Source organism: Lithobates pipiens, unplaced genomic scaffold (genome assembly GCF_037356315.1).
Source record: "Lithobates pipiens isolate NorthernLeopardFrog02 unplaced genomic scaffold, aLitPip1_a1.2 Scaffold_23, whole genome shotgun sequence".
Taxonomy (NCBI): domain Eukaryota; kingdom Metazoa; phylum Chordata; class Amphibia; order Anura; family Ranidae; genus Lithobates; species Lithobates pipiens.
Window position 1 is genome coordinate 336,608,549 of NW_027507785.1, and position 19,742 is coordinate 336,628,290.

Here is a 19,742-nt window from a genome sequence, read left to right on the forward strand (position 1 = left end):
ATCCCTTATATGTAGGGATTTTATTAGAAGGTGACAACACTCTGCGCCCGTCTCTGAATGGTTGTCACCCTGTCACATGGGCTTCCAGCAGAGAAAATAGCTAATCAGCGGACATTAGAGACGGTCCCCGCCCCCACCCCGAGGAATGCCACGCAGACATCACTGGGGAGCATGTAGGCAGGAAGTGGCTGCAAAGAGGCTGCAGGAGATCCGCAGCACTGACGAGGAAGGTGATAACATTGGAGGTAATGGGGGAGGATCCCGGCCTGTAGGAGGGGCAGTGTGGGGGACCCTGTTAGGTGGTCTGTGGATGTGACAGAGATTTATTTTCTGATGTATTGTCTTAGTCGCTTGCGGCGCCGTGTCATTTGTTTGGTTAAATTAATGAGCGATTTATTAGAATGTTTTCTTAAAGGGGAACTCCGAAAATAAAAAAATTACACATACAGTATCATGAATGGGGGAGGGGGGGGTCTTCTCTGATATATTACCTGTTGATCCATAATGTCTCCATTCCCTGTACGGGCCAGGGGGGATTTGGGGGGGGGTGCAGTGCACAGGGGCCCCCCATTATTTATTAGTGCTGCACACCGAGGGGTCTGTAGTGTGAGAGTGTGTGGGGGGAGGGGTGCCTGTACTGGCGTGGGGGGATTTATGTAAATTAGACAGCTGTTATTTATATGATTTGAACCCCCTCCCAAAAAAAAAAAATATGTATTGGTGTAATGCAAATCAGATGCCCCTCCCCCTCCATGCACAGGGTGACAACACTTCCGTCATTTACCATTTCCTGTGAAGGGGTGACGATGCTTCTTTTTTAAATCACAGATATACTGGCGGGATCAACAGGTAATAGAACTATTACAGGAGAATCCAGAGATTTTTTTTGCCCAGATTTCTACTTTAACTGTTTGTAAAAAAAATTATTATATATATTTGTATCACAATTGATGTTCCGTATTTCTATTGCTGTATTAAACACACAAATGTATCATCTATCAGAGGGTGTGATGTCTGTTCCTGACCACAGAGGTCAGTGTTCTCAGGTATTAATTCTGACCTCCCCCTTCTGCACAGGTGGCTCGGCTCCTCCTTCTGCCTTGCACAGGTGGCTCGGCTCCTCCTTCTGCCTTGCACAGGTGGCTCGGCTCCTCCTTCTGCCTTGCACAGGTGGCTCGGCTCCTCCTTCTGCCTTGCACAGGTGGCTCGGCTCCTCCTTCTGCCTTGCACAGGTGGCGCGGCTCCTCCCCTCGATTGAAACAGCCTCCTCTGAGGTCTCAATATTCATTAGAAGCTGCAAGTCAGATAGAGCCCCGCCTCATTTCCTGGAGGGGGACGCCCAGCATCATCCAACTCTTTCCACTCCAGCCTGACTGTCCCCCCCCCCCCCCCCCCAATGTATTACATTTCAGTAAAGGATATTTGTTTTCCCAGATGTCTGCAAGTCTGATTTCTGGCATCGCCTGCAACACAAATATTATTGAATGAGTGACTTGTATAGCGCTACCTATGCAAACTGAATCGCCTCAGCCCAGCAGGAACACATCTAAGGGGATGCAGACCCCACCACCTTCCTCAATAGAGCCGGCTGACCATTAAACCACTCCCATTAGACAGACTCCGCCCAGAGGAACTCAAGGGTTTCTTCAGGAGACCCCCCCCAAAAAAAAGTGTAGGAATCTGCAACAAAAGTTGTTCTAACCCTCATAATGTACAGAGATCACCCCAAGATAAAACCCCACAGCCCATCCAACCCAAGGTAGTTATTTAGGGCTTTTATTTTAGGACAGCTGTCTTCAAACTGTGGTCTTTGGGGCGCCATCCCTCCCACCATCCCACCCACAAGGGGGCACCATTCCTCCCACCAACCGACTGATCCCCACCATCCCCCCCACAATGGGGCACCATTCCTCCAACCAACAATGGGACACTACTCCTCCCACCGACACCAACGACGGGGCACTATTCCCCCCACTGACACCAACGATGGGGCACTATTCCTCCCACTGACACCAACAATGGGGCACTATTCCTCCCACTGACACCAACAATGGGGCACTATTCCTCCCACTGACAACAATGGGGCACTATTCCTCCCACTGACAACAATGGGGCACTATTCCTCCCACTGACAACAATGGGGCACTATTCCTCCCACTGACAACAATGGGGCACTATTCCTCCCACTGACAACAATGGGGCACTATTCCTCCCACTGACAACAATGGGGCACTATTCCTCCCACTGACACCAATGGGGCACTATTCCTCCCACTGACACCAATGGGGCACTATTCCTCGCACTGACACCAACAATGGGGCACTATTCCTCGCACTGACACCAACAATGGGGCACTATTCCTCCCACTGACACCAACAATGGGGCACTATTCCTCCCACTGACACCAACAATGGGGCACTATTCCTCCCACTGACACCAACAATGGGGCACTATTCCTCCCACTGACAACAATGGGGCACTATTCCTCCCACTGACAACAATGGGGCACTATTCCTCGCACTGACACCAACAATGGGGCACTATTCCTCGCACTGACACCAACAATGGGGCACTATTCCTCCCACTGACACCAACAATGGGGCACTATTCCCCCTATTGATCACAGGTGTCATGTAGATCTTTTCATCCCACTGACCACCAACTCCGAGGCATTTTCTACTCCCACAAATGAGTTCTCGGTGTAGAAGGTTTGGAGGACTTTAGGCAGAGCGGATTGGACGTATAGATAGAGCCGTCCAATCTGTAGATCGTGTTCATCAATGTGAAGCCGCCACACACAATGCAATTGTCAGATCAACATATTTATTCATTTTTGTATAAAAATGGTTTTATTTGACTTTCTCTGTTCGTTTTATGTGATCTAAGAAAACAAATACATTTAAAAATAAATACAATTCTTTATAAATAAAACATAAATAAAGCTCATAATTAAGGAATGGAAGATCAAACAAGCTTCATGAGAGGCGCTGAACCTTCGCGGATCTCGTACCGTCAAACCAACGCAAAAAACTTCAAGTAATGGCCTGGGCCAGCCTCTGGGAGGACAGCGGGGGTCAGGGGGGTCCAGCTGCCTTCTAAGGAAGAACACCGACGTGTAGCGTTCAGAGAGGAGGACGGGTCAGTGGGGGGAGTGCAAGATAAAGTGCCGTGATAAGTGAGGACGCCGCCGACCCGCCCAAACGGCGCCCCGAGTCACAGAGCCAACCCTTCGTCTCTGAAAGGGTCTTTGGTAATGATAAAGTAATAAAGACTTCTAGAGATTGTGTCCCATTTTTATGAGAAAATAAATGGTGCCGTTTTGCTTACAACAGCAAATTCCAAAGTAAAAAAACGTTCCCTTGGTAACTTAGGATAGGGGTGAGGGGGGAGGGGGTGAGTGCCCGTTGTCACAGGGTGAAGGGTTCTGACGTAGACTGGCACAGCAAGCAAAGCCAATGGGAAAGGGGATTCTGGTTTAATGCCCAAAGTGACACCATTAGTCTGCCACCAACAAGCACAGCCGAGGGGAAAGAATGCCAACATGGGATCTATGGGGGGGTAAAAATACAAGATTCCTAAACCCCGGGCCAGATTTCTCAGCCCAGGATTTAATGGAACCCTAGAGCCCCTTCAGGAGGCCGGTAAAGGGAACCCTAGAGCCCCTTCAGGAGGCCGGTAAAGGGAACCCTAGAGCCCCTTCAGGAGGCCGGTAAAGGGAACCCTAGAGCCCCTTCAGGAGGCCGGTAAAGGGAACCCTAGAGCCCCTTCAGGAGGCCGGTAAAGGGAACCCTAGAGCCCCTTCAGGAGGCCGGTAAAGGGAACCCTAGAGCCCCTTCAGGAGGCCGGTAAAGGGAACCCTAGAGCCCCTTCAGGAGGCCGGTAAAGGGAACCCTAGAGCCCCTTCAGGAGGCTGCAATGGGGGTTCCTTGAGCTATGGCCGATTGATGTGATGGTTGGTACGCCAATGCCACTTGGCAGAACCAGCATCATGACACCAACAATCTTAAGGGTAACATTTTGGCCTCCAAAGTAAGAAGCCTTCCTCCCACCGACCAACAGATTTTAGTGGGATTTCCCGAGAATGCCAAGGGCTCCCCCTGGTGTACATCAAGAAAGGCCACACCCAGGATAACGCAATCAGAGCTCACAGCTGAATTTGAAGAAAGCGTTGCCCAAGTTGGCAGACTCAGATACAGGTTGGTAGGGCAATGTTGGCCAAATTCTCCAAATTTGGAGGTTCTGTTTGTAAGATGTTCACATTGAATTTCCACCACATGGACACAGCAATACGCCAAGGTCACGCCATCTGCTGTGCCACTTGACATCCAAGGAATATGAAAAACTGGCCAAATGGTGGAGATGAGACCCACTAAAGTGGAGTGAGAAGCAAGCTTTGCAGACACCCCATTAGAGGGCCTCTTTGGTGAATAAAGCTGTAGTAGGAGAAATTTATTTATATATATATATATATATATATATATATATAACGGGGGGGGGGATGGGGAGGTGCCAGGGATGCCCCATTCAAAGCCTGGACACTTCACTCAGCAGCTGCTCCGCCATAAACTTTGGACTCCTTGAAAGGGGGCAGCTGTTTCCATTGTGTCATGAATGGGGAGGGGGAGGGGAGGTTGGACTCCCTTTAAGCAGCTACAATAAAAAAAAGTTCAAACAGAAATTTAGAGGCAGGAAGTCATCAGCTCGACCTGCTCGGTGTCACGGGATTAATCCCTATTGGACGGGCTGAAGCCTTTTGTACGTTGTCAGCCGTCCGCGGCCTGCGATCCCTTTGTTTGGCGTGCCGGTTGGACGGCCAGGAGAAGGAAATAAAGTGTTTAACCCAAAACCCAGATGAGAGAAGAAGCAGCACAAGTGGTGGAGATCCGGCAAGTGTCGATCGTGCGGGGGGGAGGGGGGCGTAGTCGGTGGCTCGCGCCAGTAAAATATATAAACAGAAGTGAAGGCAACTTAAAGCATCTCGCTACAGTTTGTAGAAGTTTTCAGTGAAGCACCAAAAAGCTCGGAGGAGCCATTGGATTGTAGATTCAGAGTTGAGTTCGTTCCCGGACCGACCGGACCGACCGGTTCACATGTCCAAAGGCTAGCAGCCATCAAGGCAGGAGAGTCCGGACCTCAGTCCGGGGGCACAAACAGGTCAACCATGGCAAGTAAGGACGGTGCGGACTTAGGACTCCGCTTTCTGCTGCAGTAGCTTGAGGGTGTATTTCAGGCGGTGATACATGTCAAGGCTGCAACCGCTCTCCACCAGCGAGCTGAGCGCAAACGTCTGCGAATTCCGGTCCCGGTTGATGTAGGTGATGAGATGGGCGTCATGCGGCTTGCTGAGGATCAGCTTCGTGTGATCGTTGTAGAAATTCACCTGGAGGAATAAAAAGGAGCCCATCAGATAAAGATCAGGAAATCAAATTATACAACAAATGCATCACACCGGCTATGGGGAAAGACGAGGAGGTCACATGGCTCAACGATTGCTATAAAATATTAGGAATAACCTCCACAAGGCCAACACCTCAAGAGACCACCCAATACAGGCGCCCGGGGGAGGGCTACAAACGTCTGACTTACAGGAAGTGAGAGGAAATCTCCCCCTAGGAAGGGAAATAATGGACCTCCACTGAAGCCGCAACAAGACTCGACTCCCCTCCCCGCAACAAGACTCGACTCCCCTCCCCCGCAACAAGACTCGACTCCCCTCCCCCGCAACAAGACTCGACTCCCCTCCCCCGCAACAAGACTCGACTCCCCTCCCCCGCAACAAGACTCGACTCCCCTCCCCCGCAACAAGACTCGACTCCCCTCCCCCGCAACAAGACTCGACTCCCCTCCCCCGCAACAAGACTCGACTCCCCTCCCCCGCAACAAGACTCGACTCCCCTCCCCCGCAACAAGACTCGACTCCCCTCCCCCGCAACAAGACCCCTTTCCACACTGACCCAAAATGTTCAAAATCCAAATATCACAGCGTCAGAAAGTGAGAGGAAATCGGGGCAGACAGCAAAAAACCCAAAGATTATTAACCCCTCACTATGTTATCCAATAAAAACAAAGTTAATTTATGGCTGAAGTTACATAAAATAAAAGTACCCCCCCCCCCCCCCCCCAAACTTAGGAACAAACCTACAGGCCCAATCTTGTTTGTATCCCGGGGACTGTCTGTACAGCAAGTCACTCATTTCCCTCAACATGCCTTGGAAAACCTTCCTCCTCACTACATGACCATTTACTGGGCGCTGCCAACCCCATACTAATGGATCAGCCCCAAGACCACCAAGGACACGTCTCTTGTACCACCACCAGTGTTAGCCTGGTCTCACACGCTGCCTCCCAAAAAGGACCACTGGTTGACCTCCCCCCAAAAAGGACTACTACCTCTCTATACAGAAAATCTGAACTTACTGGTCCAGGGCTTCCATACAGAATAGTGACATCTAGTGCTGAACAACCCCACACCCCAACCCAGCCACGTTGTTTTCAAGCAGCACAGCCTTCAACTGAGGCCACCAATTTCATTTTGGAGCAACTATGGTTAATTAATGACTTTAGGAAATCTGGTTGCCAGATGTTTGGGGGAGGATCCCATTTCACCAGGAAATGGCGGCGGGGGAGGGGGGGGGGGTCATTGGGTTTGGTCACATCCTCCACATTAGTTCTGGTGATATCTGCACAAGTCATCAGCCGATCGACCAAGGAGCAGAGATTCCACGAGACTTTGGCCGTGTGCGGCTCTAATGTGACAGACCAGAGCCCTGTGTTGGGGGGGGGGTCTCACCTGAAGTGTTCCGTTGTTGAACAGCATGAGCAGCGCATGCTCGGTCTTCACCCACTGCAGCAGCAATAGAAGAGGCTGACTTCCTTCTTCATAACACGGAAGGTCTCCACCCTAAACAGAAAACCTCCATGAGTCACATCACTTTCAACCTTATAAAAAGCAATAAACTATCCGAAGTGTTGTCAGAGGTGACGGAACATCTGATTTCCCCGACCGGCTTCCATTCAACTGAACCGGTTCTGTGACATTCCTGGACACCGAGAACAAGAACCTGTCATAGCGAGACGTCTCAATTACTCCTCACCACACCCATTCTGTGACCTATAGAGAGCCTGTCCTCTCCCCGTCCTCTGCGGGCTACCCTCCTACAGAGCCCGTCCTCTGCGGGCTACCCTCCTACAGAGCCCGTCCTCTGCGGGCCATCCTCCTACAGAGCCCGTCCTCTGCGGGCCATCCTCCTACAGAGCCCGTCCTCTGCGGGCCATCCTCCTACAGAGCCCGTCCTCTGCGGGCCATCCTCCTACAGAGCCCGTCCTCTGCGGGCCATCCTCCTACAGAGCCCGTCCTCTGCGGGCCATCCTCCTACAGAGCCCGTCCTCTGCGGGCCATCCTCCTACAGAGCCCGTCCTCTGCGGGCCATCCTCCTACAGAGCCCGTCCTCTGCGGGCCATCCTCCTACAGAGCCCGTCCTCTGCGGGCCATCCTCCTACAGAGCCCGTCCTCTGCGGGCCATCCTCCTACAGAGCCCGTCCTCTGCGGGCCATCCTCCTACAGAGCCCGTCCTCTGCGGGCCATCCTCCTACAGAGCCCGTCCTCTGCGGGCCATCCTCCTACAGAGCCCGTCCTCTGCGGGCCATCCTCCTACAGAGCCCGTCCTCTCCCCGTCCTCTGCGGGCTATCCTCCTACAGAGCCTGTCCTCTGCGGGCTATCCTCCTACAGAGCCCGTCCTCTGCGGGCTACCCTCCTACAGAGCCCGTCCTCTGCGGGCTACCCTCCTACAGAGCCCGTCCTCTGCGGGCTACCCTCCTACAGAGCCCGTCCTCTGCGGGCTACCCTCCTACAGAGCCCGTCCTCTGCGGGCTACCCTCCTACAGAGCCCGTCCTCTGCGGGCTACCCTCCTACAGAGCCCGTCCTCTGCGGGCTACCCTCCTACAGAGCCCGTCCCCTCCCTGTCCTCTGCGGGCTATCCTCCTACAGAGCCTGTCCCCTCCCCGTCCTCTGCGGGCTATCCTCCTACAGAGCCTGTCCCCTCCCCGTCCTCTGCGGGCTATCCTCCTACAGAGCCTGTCCTCTCCCCGTCCTCTGCGGGCTATCCTCCTACAGAGCCTGTCCTCTGCGGGCTATCCTCCTACAGAGCCCGTCCTCTGCGGGCTACCCTCCTACAGAGCCCGTCCTCTGCGGGCTACCCTCCTACAGAGCCCGTCCTCTGCGGGCTACCCTCCTACAGAGCCCGTCCTCTGCGGGCTACCCTCCTACAGAGCCCGTCCTCTGCGGGCTACCCTCCTACAGAGCCCGTCCTCTGCGGGCTACCCTCCTACAGAGCCCGTCCTCTGCGGGCTACCCTCCTACAGAGCCCGTCCCCTCCCTGTCCTCTGCGGGCTATCCTCCTACAGAGCCTGTCCCCTCCCTGTCCTCTGCGGGCTACCCTCCTACAGAGCCTGTCCTCTGCGGGCTACCCTCCTACAGAGCCTGTCCCCCTCCCTGTCCTCTGCGGGCTATCCTCCTACTGAGCCTGTCCTCTCCCTGTACTCTGCGGGCTATCCTCCTACAGAGCCTGTCCTCTCCCTGTACTCTGCGGGCTATCCTCCTACAGAGCCTGTCCTCTCCCTGTACTCTGCGGGCTATCCTCCTACAGAGCCTGTCCTCTCCCTGTACTCTGCGGGCCATCCTCCTACAGAGCCTGTCCTCTCCCTGTACTCTGCGGGCCATCCTCCTACAGAGCCTGTCCTCTCCCCGTACTCTGCAAGCTATCCTCCTACAGAGCCTGTCCTCTCCCCGTACTCTGCGGGCCATCCTCCTACAGAGCCTGTCCTCTCCCTGTACTCTGCGGGCCATCCTCCTACAGAGCCTGTCCTCTCCCTGTACTCTGCGGGCCATCCTCCTACAGAGCCTGTCCTCTCCCTGTACTCTGCGGGCCATCCTCCTACAGAGCCTGTCCTCTCCCTGTACTCTGCGGGCCATCCTCCTACAGAGCCTGTCCTCTCCCTGTACTCTGCGGGCCATCCTCCTACAGAGCCTGTCCTCTCCCTGTACTCTGCAGGCTATCCTCCTACAGAGCCTGTCCTCTCCCCGTACTCTGCAGGCTGTCCTCCTGAGCCTGTCCTCTCCCTGAACTCTGTAGTCTATCCTCTTACACAATCTGTCCTTTGGGCACAAGGACCACCAATCACACAGCTTGGCACATTATTCGGCATGCTGGACATTTATTGAAGTTGGTTTTGGATGTAGACTCCCCCCCCACATTGAGCAGACAGCCGACCGATCTGCATGGAGAGCAGAGGAGGCACACAGACGGGGAGACGTCACATTTCTCATATTGCAGAACGGAATGTTCCGGCGCCGGTTTTGCATACATCCGGGCCTCTGACATCTATGTAAATCGCTTCATTTTCAGTTTTGCAATGCAAGCGTGACATTCAAATGTCATCGTCACAGGACAGGCGATGGGGACAAGGGGTGGGGGAGGGGAGATTGCCCTCACCTTCATCAAGTTCTTCTCCATGTATGTGGCGAAATACTGCAAGACGCTCATCTGGCCCTGCAGCTGCTCCGGGACCGCCGCGATCGGGAACACAAAATGGCGGCTGTTGGTCAGATTGTAGTGAACGTTCCTAAATGGGGGAGAAGAGAAGAAAGTCCGTACAGCTGACAGGAAGATGGACGATTCTCCAGACCCCCCCCCCCTTCGGTGCCACAAAGCCCAGGGCCACCCACCTGTGGCTGGCTGGCAGCACCATGTGGGTGCCGTTGTTGAAGAGGACGCCGATGCAGCGGTTGGAGAGCTGGTATCCAAAGCCGTACTTGTTGGAGTAATCCACCCATTTGCTGACCCATACAAAGTTGTCGTGTTGGGAGAGCGGCGCCGGCTGCCCTTCACCTGTTGGCAGAAGCAGAGTAGGCTTCAATCAAAAGATGTCCTTTACAGACGATTACAGGTGCGCAGCCAAGCACTCCTCTGGGGCGGGGGAAGGGCAGGGCATAAGTACAGCCAACGGGGCCTCAAGGGCAGGGAGTGAGCGGGTGGGCCAATGGATTTTCAAAGGGAAAAGGCAGGGAGTTTGCTAGTAGCCAACAGCTGCTTAAGGGCAGGGAGTGGGCAAGAAAACGGCTCCTCAAGGGAAGGGCAGGCAATGAGTGGGGCAGCGAGTGGCCAATGGTTCCTCAGGGGGAAGGGGCGGGGAAGAGTAGCCATTGGCTCCTGAAGGGCAAGGAGTGCAGCCATGAGCTCCTCAGGGGTGGGGCAGGAAGCAAAGTATTATGCCATATTTTGAAGCCGCCTACCTGTTGGCATGGATGACAGGCAATCTTTGAGCACCTCCAGGGCAGTTTCCATGACCCCGGACGCCGTGATACAATCTTCTAAAACTGGACATAGAAATAGGCGTTAGATGAAGATCCAGCAAACCAGAAATCTGCCGCCACCAAAATTCACCCGGCTGATATTTACCGTCGCTGCTGACCAGACTGCCACGAATGGACCTGGACACAGATTTCCCAGAAGCCTCTTCGGTTAGTGTTTCTACAGGGCTACAGCTACCCGTGAGAGCGTGACGAGCAACTGGGGTAACCTGCGGGAGAAGACAAAACACGACACGGCTATTCACACTGGAGAAGAAGAATGCGAGTATTACGTGGAGCTCCCATCCCCCAATACTGAGTAAAGGGCAAGTAAATCCACTAATGTGGAGCCGTGTCCCCAAGAGAGATTCTGGCCTCACTTCCTGTCAGAGGAGAAGGGGATATCCCCAATAGAGACCAGTGTAGCCAACGGCTCCTTAAGGGAAGGTGCAGAGCATGACCAAGGGCGGGGCAAGGAGCGAGCGCAGCCAATGGCTAGTTAGCAGGGAGTGGCCAACGGCTCCTCACAGACGAGGATAGGTAGGTGCTCAGAACTCACCTCATTCCCATCCACAGTCTTGTAGCTGAGCTGCCGGCAGATTGAGGTCTTCACAAGACCCGTCACCAGTTTGGAGATGTCATCCTTGTCCTCTGCGGGGGATTTCTTTGCTGTAGACAGAAATAGATCATTTTTAGAAACTAACATTATTTGCAGCGGGACTACAAGCTCCAGCATGCCCCCACCCCAAGGAGGGAGGATTAAAGGTGAACCTTTCCGCACATCCCCCGGTCCTCACCTTTTGTTTTGCCTTTGCCGAAAAGGCTCTTGGCAACTTTGGCAAAGAGGATCTTGGCAGGGTTTGGAGGGTGCAGGTCTGGGACCATTACACAGCTACTAGGTGGCAGCCTGTCTGGAGTGTAACCCTGTAGGAGAGCAGAGAGGTAAGTCTTCTGTATGATGTACCCCCTTATCAGAGAGCAGCACCCAGAGGGCGACCTACCCACCTTGGTGAAGAACTCGTGATCCAGGATCTGGTCCAAGGTCAGCCGGTCGCTGGGGCTTCGCTTCAGGATCCCCATGAGGAGTTGTTTAGCAGCGGAGGAGAGGCAGGCGGGCAGCGTGTACTTCACCTGCTTGATACAGCGGTAGGTCTCCTTCAGGTCGGAGGTCTCAAAGGGCGGCGTGCCGCACAGCAACGTGTACCTGAGGAGGAAATCCACACATCAGAAACGTCCTCAGAACTGCACGCTCAACTGCCACCGGCACCACCCCGTGCCAGGCGCCCCCCAATCCGTATCCAGCAGCAGGCGACCACAAGACCCTCCCAGCCCCCCCAGCGCCAGGCTGCCACAAGAGCCGCCCCGTCCCCCCAGCGCCAGGCGACCACAAGACCCTCCCAGCACCAGGCTGCCACAAGAGCCAGGCCCCCACAAGAGCCGCCCCGCCCCCCCCCCCCAGCGCCAGGCGACCACAAGACCCGCCCCGCCCCCAGCGCCAGGCCACCACAAGACCCTCCCAGCGCCAGGCTGCCACAAGAGCCGCCCCGCCCCCAGCGCCAGGCGACCACAAGACCCGCCCCAAGCGCCAGGCCACCACAAGAGCCGCCCCTTACCCAGTGCCAGGCAATCACAAGAACCGCTCCCAGTGCCAGGCCACCACGAGTCCCGCCCTGCATCCAGCGCCAGGCCACCACAAGACCTGCCCCGCATCCAGCGCCAGGCCGCCACGAGTCCCACCCCGCATCCAGCGCCATGCAACCTCACAAAGCATTCTTTTAGAATCGTAAAGTAGCTGCAATCAGAACTGGATAACAGACATGATCCCTGATTGCACATCTCTTTCTTCCTGCATGAGCAATATATGATGTAATGGGGGAGGTGTGGTACAGAGTTTGTAAGGGTTTCAAGTACTCAAAAAAAATAAAAAAAAACTGCTGCTAGGTGAAATCCTGTTGATTTCCTGCAGCCTCTTTGCAGCCACTTCCTGGCAGCATGCGCTGCAATAGCCGCATTTCATTTCCCTGATGGTGACCACAGTGGATCAAGTTCTGAAAACTTCCACTCCAATAGAAGCCGTGTGACACATTGTGAGGAAGGGGCAGAGCAAGGACCTCCATGGTGGGATCACCCGGGATATGACAGACATCCCATCCATTGGCCAGCAGGAGGCGCTCCATTGTATGATATAAGAAGTGCGGCTCACATGGCTGACAATGGAAGAAATGCGTTAGAGATATAAATAGCCGGCGGAGCTCCGGGGATTCTCATGGAAAGACAATCCGGGGAGGTCCGATGAAATCAGAGGAGGAAGCTGAAGAGTGATTGCGACAAATCGCTGTCACACCCCCTCCCCCCTCCACATTTCCACTGGAGAGGATGTGACACGTCTGGCAATGTGTGATCTCCCAACGCTCAGCCCCTCCCCCCCCGGGGGAAGTCAGATGAGGGCCGCATGTTTCCCGTGTGACACCCAGGAGGGAAACACAAATAGCACAAGTTCCACCCGCCGCCGAGCCACGAGGACCAATGTTCCACCCGCCGCCGAGCGCCAATGTTCCACCCGCCGCCGAGCGCCAATGTTCCACCTGCCGCCGAGCGCTAATGTTCCACGGACACCAGATACAAAACACTCAGAATTCTTCCATTTCATCTGCTGCAACAAAACCACTCACATGACACATCCGAGCGACCAGATGTCGGACTCCGGGCCGTGGCCGTGTCTGTAGAGGACTTCGGGGGCCAGATAATTGGGGGTGCCGCAGATCGTCCTGGAAAGAGAAGAGAAGTGTTAGAGGCCGGACCTCATTTCCAGAGAAGTGAAGTATAAAGGGGGGGGGCTCCTCTCGAGCAGGGGTGTCTAAACAGCGGCCCGGGGGCCAGAGGCAGCCCTTGTGTGGCCCCTTGGGTCCCCAGTTCCTCCCAATGACGGGGGATGGACTACACCGATCTCCAGCGACTTCTGGGCCAAGCAACTTCTGCCCCCGCCACATTGAAAACACAGGAAGTCGCTCGCTATTCAAAGTACGCTTTGTGTTCTCAACGGACGCACGGATGAGGCGATGACATCACAATCTCCACCTCGCCCAATCAGAATGCTTTCCATTGAGAAAATACAAAGTGAGCGCTAAATCGCGCCCAACGTCAACCTGTGTTCATAATGCAGCCGCTTGGCATCAGACCTGGAAACTGGCAGAGATCACCGTAATGGGGGCGTGATGGGGGAGGGGAGCAGTGCCTATACAGCGATTTCCCAGCTTCTAGAGGAGCCCCTCCCCCCCGGTATGAGGTATACAGAGAATCCAAACTGCAACAATGTAACCAAGTCACAGAATCCAGACCCGGAACTTCACCTTAACTGCAACTTCAAGATGATCTCTAGAAGGAAGCCCCCCCCCCAAAGTCTAACAGAACCTGTCACCAGAGACAGAAGGACCCCCCCTCCCATGGATCTAGAAGGAAGCCCCTCCCCCTCCCCCCATAGTCTAACAGAACCTGGCACCAAAGACAGAAGACCCCCCCCCTCCCATGGATCTAGAAGGAAGCTGCCCCCCCCCTCAAGTCTAAGAACCTGTCACCAGAGAAAATGGAAGACACCCCCCATTCAAAGGCTGTAAGAGAACCTGTCAAAGACAGAAGGACCCCCCCCCCCCCCCCCCATGGATCTAGAAGGAAGCCCCCCCCCCCCAAGTGCATCGGAGAAGCAGTCACAATGGAAGCCCTGTGAACCTGGTGAGGGGGATTTTTAGGGGTGAGCACAGAATTCAGGAGCAGGTCAGGCGGCACCAATCAGGTTTACAGCAGAAACTCACTTTTTCCTCTGATCGGGGGCTCCAGTCTCGCTGCCAATCCGAAGTCCCCGACTTTCAGCTCCATGTTCTCATTGATGAAGAAATTTCCTGCAGAGGACAGAAGGGAGAATTCCATCTCAGTATAGAGACCGATATCCCGCCATCGCCGCCCCTCCCCCCCAACATACCGCACAATACACCCCACCCCCCCCCCCCCCCCTTTCCAATCTACCAAATATGAGGATCTGCCCAAACTACCCAATCCACAGCCAATCATGGAGGCCGGTGTACTACATAGTTGGAGGTTGTAGAATCTGATTGCAACATTTATAAAACATCCCCCCCCCCTCCCCCACCTAGTCCTCAGGTGACAACACTGCTCTATAGATCAGAGATCAGCGATCGTCACCCTGAGAATGAAGAGTTACCGGCAGGAAAACACAAAACTGAAACAAACTGTCATAATTCCAATCGGCCAATCGGAAGGGCGCGTCTTACCCAGCTTGAGGTCGCGGTGGAGGATTCCTCTGACATGCAGGTATTTCAGGCCGGAGATGATCTGCCGCAGGTAATACCTGACCTCGGGTTCCAGCAGAGTGTGCCGAGCCTTCCAGATATGAGCCATCGACTGCGGGGAGGAAACCGCATTGTCACCAGACATCTCACAAGTCATACTACCCCACCCCCGCCCCGGGACATGGATACCGACACTCCCCGCCAAGAGAAATTGATACCGACCCGACACTCCCCACCCGGGACAAAGAGGCAAATACCGACACCCCCCGCCCCGGGACACGGATACTGACACTCCCCACCCCAGGACATGGATACCGACACTCCCCAGTGGAGGAAGAGTCATGACATTCCCCACCTGCAGGGGGAGCCCTAGAGATGGGGGGAGGAGTCATGACATTTACCTCCTGCAGGGGAAGCCCTAGAGATGGGGGAGGAGTCATTACATTTACCTCCTGCAGGGGAAGCCCTAGAGATGGGGGAGGAGTCATTACATTTACCTCCTGCAGGGGAAGCCCTAGAGATGGGGGAGGAGTCATTACATTCCCCACCATGCAGGGGGAGCCCTAGAGATGGGGGGAGGAGTCATGACATTTACTTCCTGCAGGGGAAGCCCTAGAGATGGGGAAGGAGTCATGACATTCCCCACCATGCAGGGGAAGCCCTAGAGATGGGGGAGGAGTCATTACATTTACCTCCTGCAGGGGAAGCCCTAGAGATGGGGGAAGGAGTCATGACATTCCCCACCATGCAGGGGGAGCCCTAGAGATGGGGGGAGGAGTCATGACATTTACTTCCTGCAGGGGAAGCCCTAGAGATGGGGGAAGGAGTCATGACATTCCCCACCATGCAGGGGGAGCCCTAGAGATGGGGGGAGGAGTCATGACATTTACCTCCTGCAGGGGAAGCCCTAGAGATGGGGGAAGGAGTCATGACATTCCCCACCATGCAGGGGGAGCCCTAGAGATGGGGGGCATCAAGTAATACGAGACTGGCTGGATCTGACACCAGACCCCAAGCCCCCCTAGTGCAGTGGTCCTCACCCCAGTCCTCAGGGCCCACTAAGCAGGCTTGCAGGATAACTGAAATCCATGACAGGTGATCTCATTCACTGCTCAGCGATTGCCGTATTCTAGTTTGTATCTCGAGCTAATCCAGAAAACCCGGCCTGTTGGCGGGTCCTGAGGTCGGGGCAAATCCGGGAGGGGTCTATTTAGGAGAGAGAAGGGCAGATTTATGGGAAATGAGAATGAAGAGACGACACACGTGGGGATCTCCATTCTTTTCTTCAGGACCAAAAAACTCATAAAATTAACTTTATTGAAATAATTCTTTAGGAATCCCAATAAAACGATCCGAATACAAATATAAACCGAATTTATATCCGAATATATTGTGTTTTTTATTTGGCTAAAAACAAAAATCTGAGCGGAGAGATCGGACGACGAGCGTTTCCCCCGTCCATCTCTGGGCCAATCACAGGACAGGTATGACTCAGCACAGTGCCGGCCATTGTTCACCAATGACAACCAGAGGCGCAGCGCGGAAGATTCATGGCTACAGAAGAGAGTCGGAGTTTATTTTCAGCTCACGTCCGACAAAGAGCCTACAGAGCATGCACAGCTGCTTGTCATTGAAGTGGAGCGCGGCCCGGGGTGGGGGAAGGGATCCACACACAAAGGGGCCCTCATGGAGCCGGCCGCACCCACGGGGCAAAGTTTAAACAAAGCCGGCAGCTGTGTCTGGTCTATCAATACGCTCTGCAGACACCATACATGGAAGTGATCGATTGCCGGCGACTCCCTAGAAAAGTTATAGAAGATCTTCCCAATAAATCATCCTTATCATTAAAAAGGCATTTATGGGAAGCAAACAGGTCACATACCGGGCCACCGTCCCAACCCCCCCCCCCCCACTATCTGTCCCATCCCAAGCCGGAGGCACACACCCCCATCCAAGGGTCCCCACACCCCCACGCCCCGTGCTGCTCTGCTTGCACAAGCGGTGAAGTTGCAGAGCTCAGCACCTGTAAATCACTGAATATGTTCCACCTGTCATAGTGAGAGTCGGCAGGAAGTCGCAGTAAAGAGCAGAAAACAGGAAACCGCAGCGCACCGGACGGGACTTTCTCTGCCGGGGGCGGAGTCTGGCACTGCAGCAGCGATCTGACAACCCCGAGGAGAGAGAAGAGGGAAGAGGAACTCCGGAGACTCACCCTGCGGCTGCAGATCTCCAGGAAGATGTAGATGTTCTCGCCGTCCTCGAAGTGGTGGGAGAATTTCACGACGTTCTTGTGGTGGAGATCGCGGTGAAGTTCAATTTCATTCACAATCTGGAGAGAGAAATGAGATGAGATGGGGGGAGGGGGCCGTACCCCCCCAATACAATCTACAGACACCCTTCATCTACAATGCAACCACAAGGATGGGGGAGGGGGCGATATCCCCGACACACAACTCACTTCCTGTCTGGTAATCCCTTCACCGAATATCAACTTCAATCATCACCAGGCAGGACCTTGTTCTGAGGGCAAAGGGCATCATTAACCCCTCCCCTTGCCCCCCCCCCCCCCCCCAACATGCAAATGAAACCTCATTACAGACACAATGATGTCATCACCGGGTCTCTGCGCTTCTCTATGCAATAAATGCGGATCGCGGTTGCCGGGGGGGGTGTGGGGGGAGGGGAATCACAGCTGGTGGGAGGGGGGGGGCTGTACATATTGTGGAACATCCCAGCCCCCAACCTCACTACTCCTCCAGAGCCCTCAGTCCTGCTGCAAGAAGTGGGTGGGCTCTTGGGAGGAGTTATGCAAATATCAAAATGCCATAATGGAGTCTGTCTAGGGGGAGGGGGTGTTCCTAAGCAAGCTTCATTTGCATAGGTAACACCCACATAATGCTGAACTCCAATGAATGAATGAAGGGGCGGGGCCAGGGACAGTCAGGCTGGAGAGGAAAGGGCTAGATGATGCTGGACGTCCTCCCGCCAGGAAATGGGGCGGGGCTCTGACTTGCTGCAGCTTTTAATGCACATGGTGAGAAGCTCACAGTGTGCGGTAATATCAGAGGAAGATGTTTCAGTCTGGGGGGGGAGGAGCCGCTACACCTGTAACTGTTTAATATGCAGAATTTGTATTTTCTATAACTGGCTGTCGGCCTCGATGGGCGGGACGGAGGGTGAGACGAGTTTTCAAGGACAGAAAAAAGGTCTTTGAACGATCGTCTAGCAGGAAGTGATGGTGAATAATAATGTTTAACGAGTGGCCAATCGGAGCGGGCGCGTCCTCACCGAGGAGGAAAATGATGACAATCCGATCCTTTCATCTCCTCAATACAAACTCTCCGCATTTACAGAGGAGGCCATAAATGTCACAATGGAGGGAGGAGAAAATCCAGCAAGACTTGTCCCTACTGAGGCTGGTCGCAACGCGTCGCCGCCTGATCCCACAACGCGTCGCCACCAAAAATCCCACACCGCAAGAACGCGTCACCGCCGGATCCCACCGGCCTGGGTCACAGGAGTGCAAAGCTACAGATTATTATACAGGATTTGTGGAGCGCCAACAATTTGTATGATATGAGAAAGATGACAAATTCTTATACTGAAGACAGGAAGTCCCCCCCCCCCCCCCCCCCCCCGACACCCCACATTCTTCTTACTGGAAATGTAACAAATCAAAGGAAACCCCCAAAATCAGAAATGACAAAACTTCACCGTCAGGAAATGATGAGAGTCGTAACACTTCAGTGACTAATCAAAGCAATGTTCTCCAAAATGTGGCCCAAGGGGCACTTCTGCCCCCGCAACCCCCCCCCCCCCCCCCCGAGGGGCCACCGCCCCCCACAACCCCCCCAATGAGGGGGCCACCGCCCCCCCCCCCCCCAACGAGGGGCCACCGCTCCCCACAACCCCCCCCCCCCGAGGGGCCACCACCCCCCACAACCCCCCCCCCCCACAACGAGGGGCCACCACCCCCCCCCCCCCCCCCCCCCGAGGGGCTGCTGTCCCCCCTCCCCTAATGAGGTACCACTGTGCACCCACCCCACGCCAACAAGGGGTTACTGCCCCATCCCGCCTCCGATGCCAACAAGGGGCCACTGCGGCCCCTGCCCACCAATGCACGGTTTATTCCCACTGACACAGGAGGAGAAGTTCCTTCCGCAGCCCCTCTAAAGTCTGAAGGACAGAAAACTGGCGATTTGTTTACAAAGTTGACCCCCCTCCCCCTCCCCCGACATAAATATTTAACAAAATACAAGAAAACAAAATTGGACACAAACAAATCTGTTAACCCCTTCCTGTTCCTGTTCTTTGTTATGCTGAAGAAGCCTTTTCATTGGCTGCCAGCAGGAAACGTCACACGTTTCAATCAATTGCCCAAGGCCCCTCCCACATGACGACACGCGATGGCGGGTGGCGTATTTTCAATCCACATATATATGGGCAATCCTCTCATTTCCACAGTCTGCCCGACGCGCCCCAAAGCATCTTTAACCCGCATCGCAGTTTGTGGCGATTTTTCTGCTCGCCGCGTTTGGGCCCCGCGAAGGCGACTTTGTGCGCATTTGTAAACGCACAAAAAACTCAAGTGTGAATGATGGAGGAGGGGGGAGGGGCTGCAAAAACAGGAGGATGAGCTGCAGTTTTACCATTCCCCCAAACCCAACAATGGGCGAAGGGGGTTGTACAGGCACCACAGCAAAAGTAATTACCCCTCCCCCAATCCCGGCACCTACCTTCTCGCGTTGGTGAGGTTTGGAGACCCGGCTGTGTGGAATGACTTTCACCGCGTAGCACTTGTTGGTGATCACATCCGTCATTTCGTAACATCGCGCAAATCCGCCCTGAAAAGAGATAAATGCGTCATTAGGCGACGTCCAATCAGAGCCGACCGCCTTCCAGAACGGTCAACATGGAGGGCCGAGACTTCCTACAATGTGCGGGGGAGGGGCGCATCAAGAACCGAATCTTCATAGTTTATACGTGTGGGGGAGGGGTCTCCTATACAAATATATACATATACATCCCCTATACAACCAATGTCCCTCCCCCACTGTCCTGCCAATCAGCGCTCCTCGCTGTGCGTGG

The 19,742-nt window shown here is 54.5% G+C and overlaps 1 protein-coding gene across 1 annotated transcript; it reads right to left on the bottom strand.

The window, feature by feature from the left end:
* Positions 1 to 2,804: 2,804 nt before the first annotated feature.
* On the bottom strand, positions 2,805 to 19,498 carry PLK3 (polo like kinase 3; the record flags this gene model as incomplete). The annotated part of the gene is given in 14 exon segments (XM_077450805.1): positions 2,805 to 5,380; positions 6,791 to 6,901; positions 9,494 to 9,623; positions 9,727 to 9,889; positions 10,294 to 10,377; positions 10,460 to 10,580; positions 10,910 to 11,019; positions 11,148 to 11,274; positions 11,356 to 11,554; positions 13,023 to 13,118; positions 14,156 to 14,246; positions 14,637 to 14,766; positions 16,867 to 16,983; positions 19,391 to 19,498. Coding segments are annotated over 14 exon segments (1,782 nt in total), but the record flags the coding sequence as incomplete, so codon positions are not given.
* Positions 19,499 to 19,742: the final 244 nt, after the last annotated feature.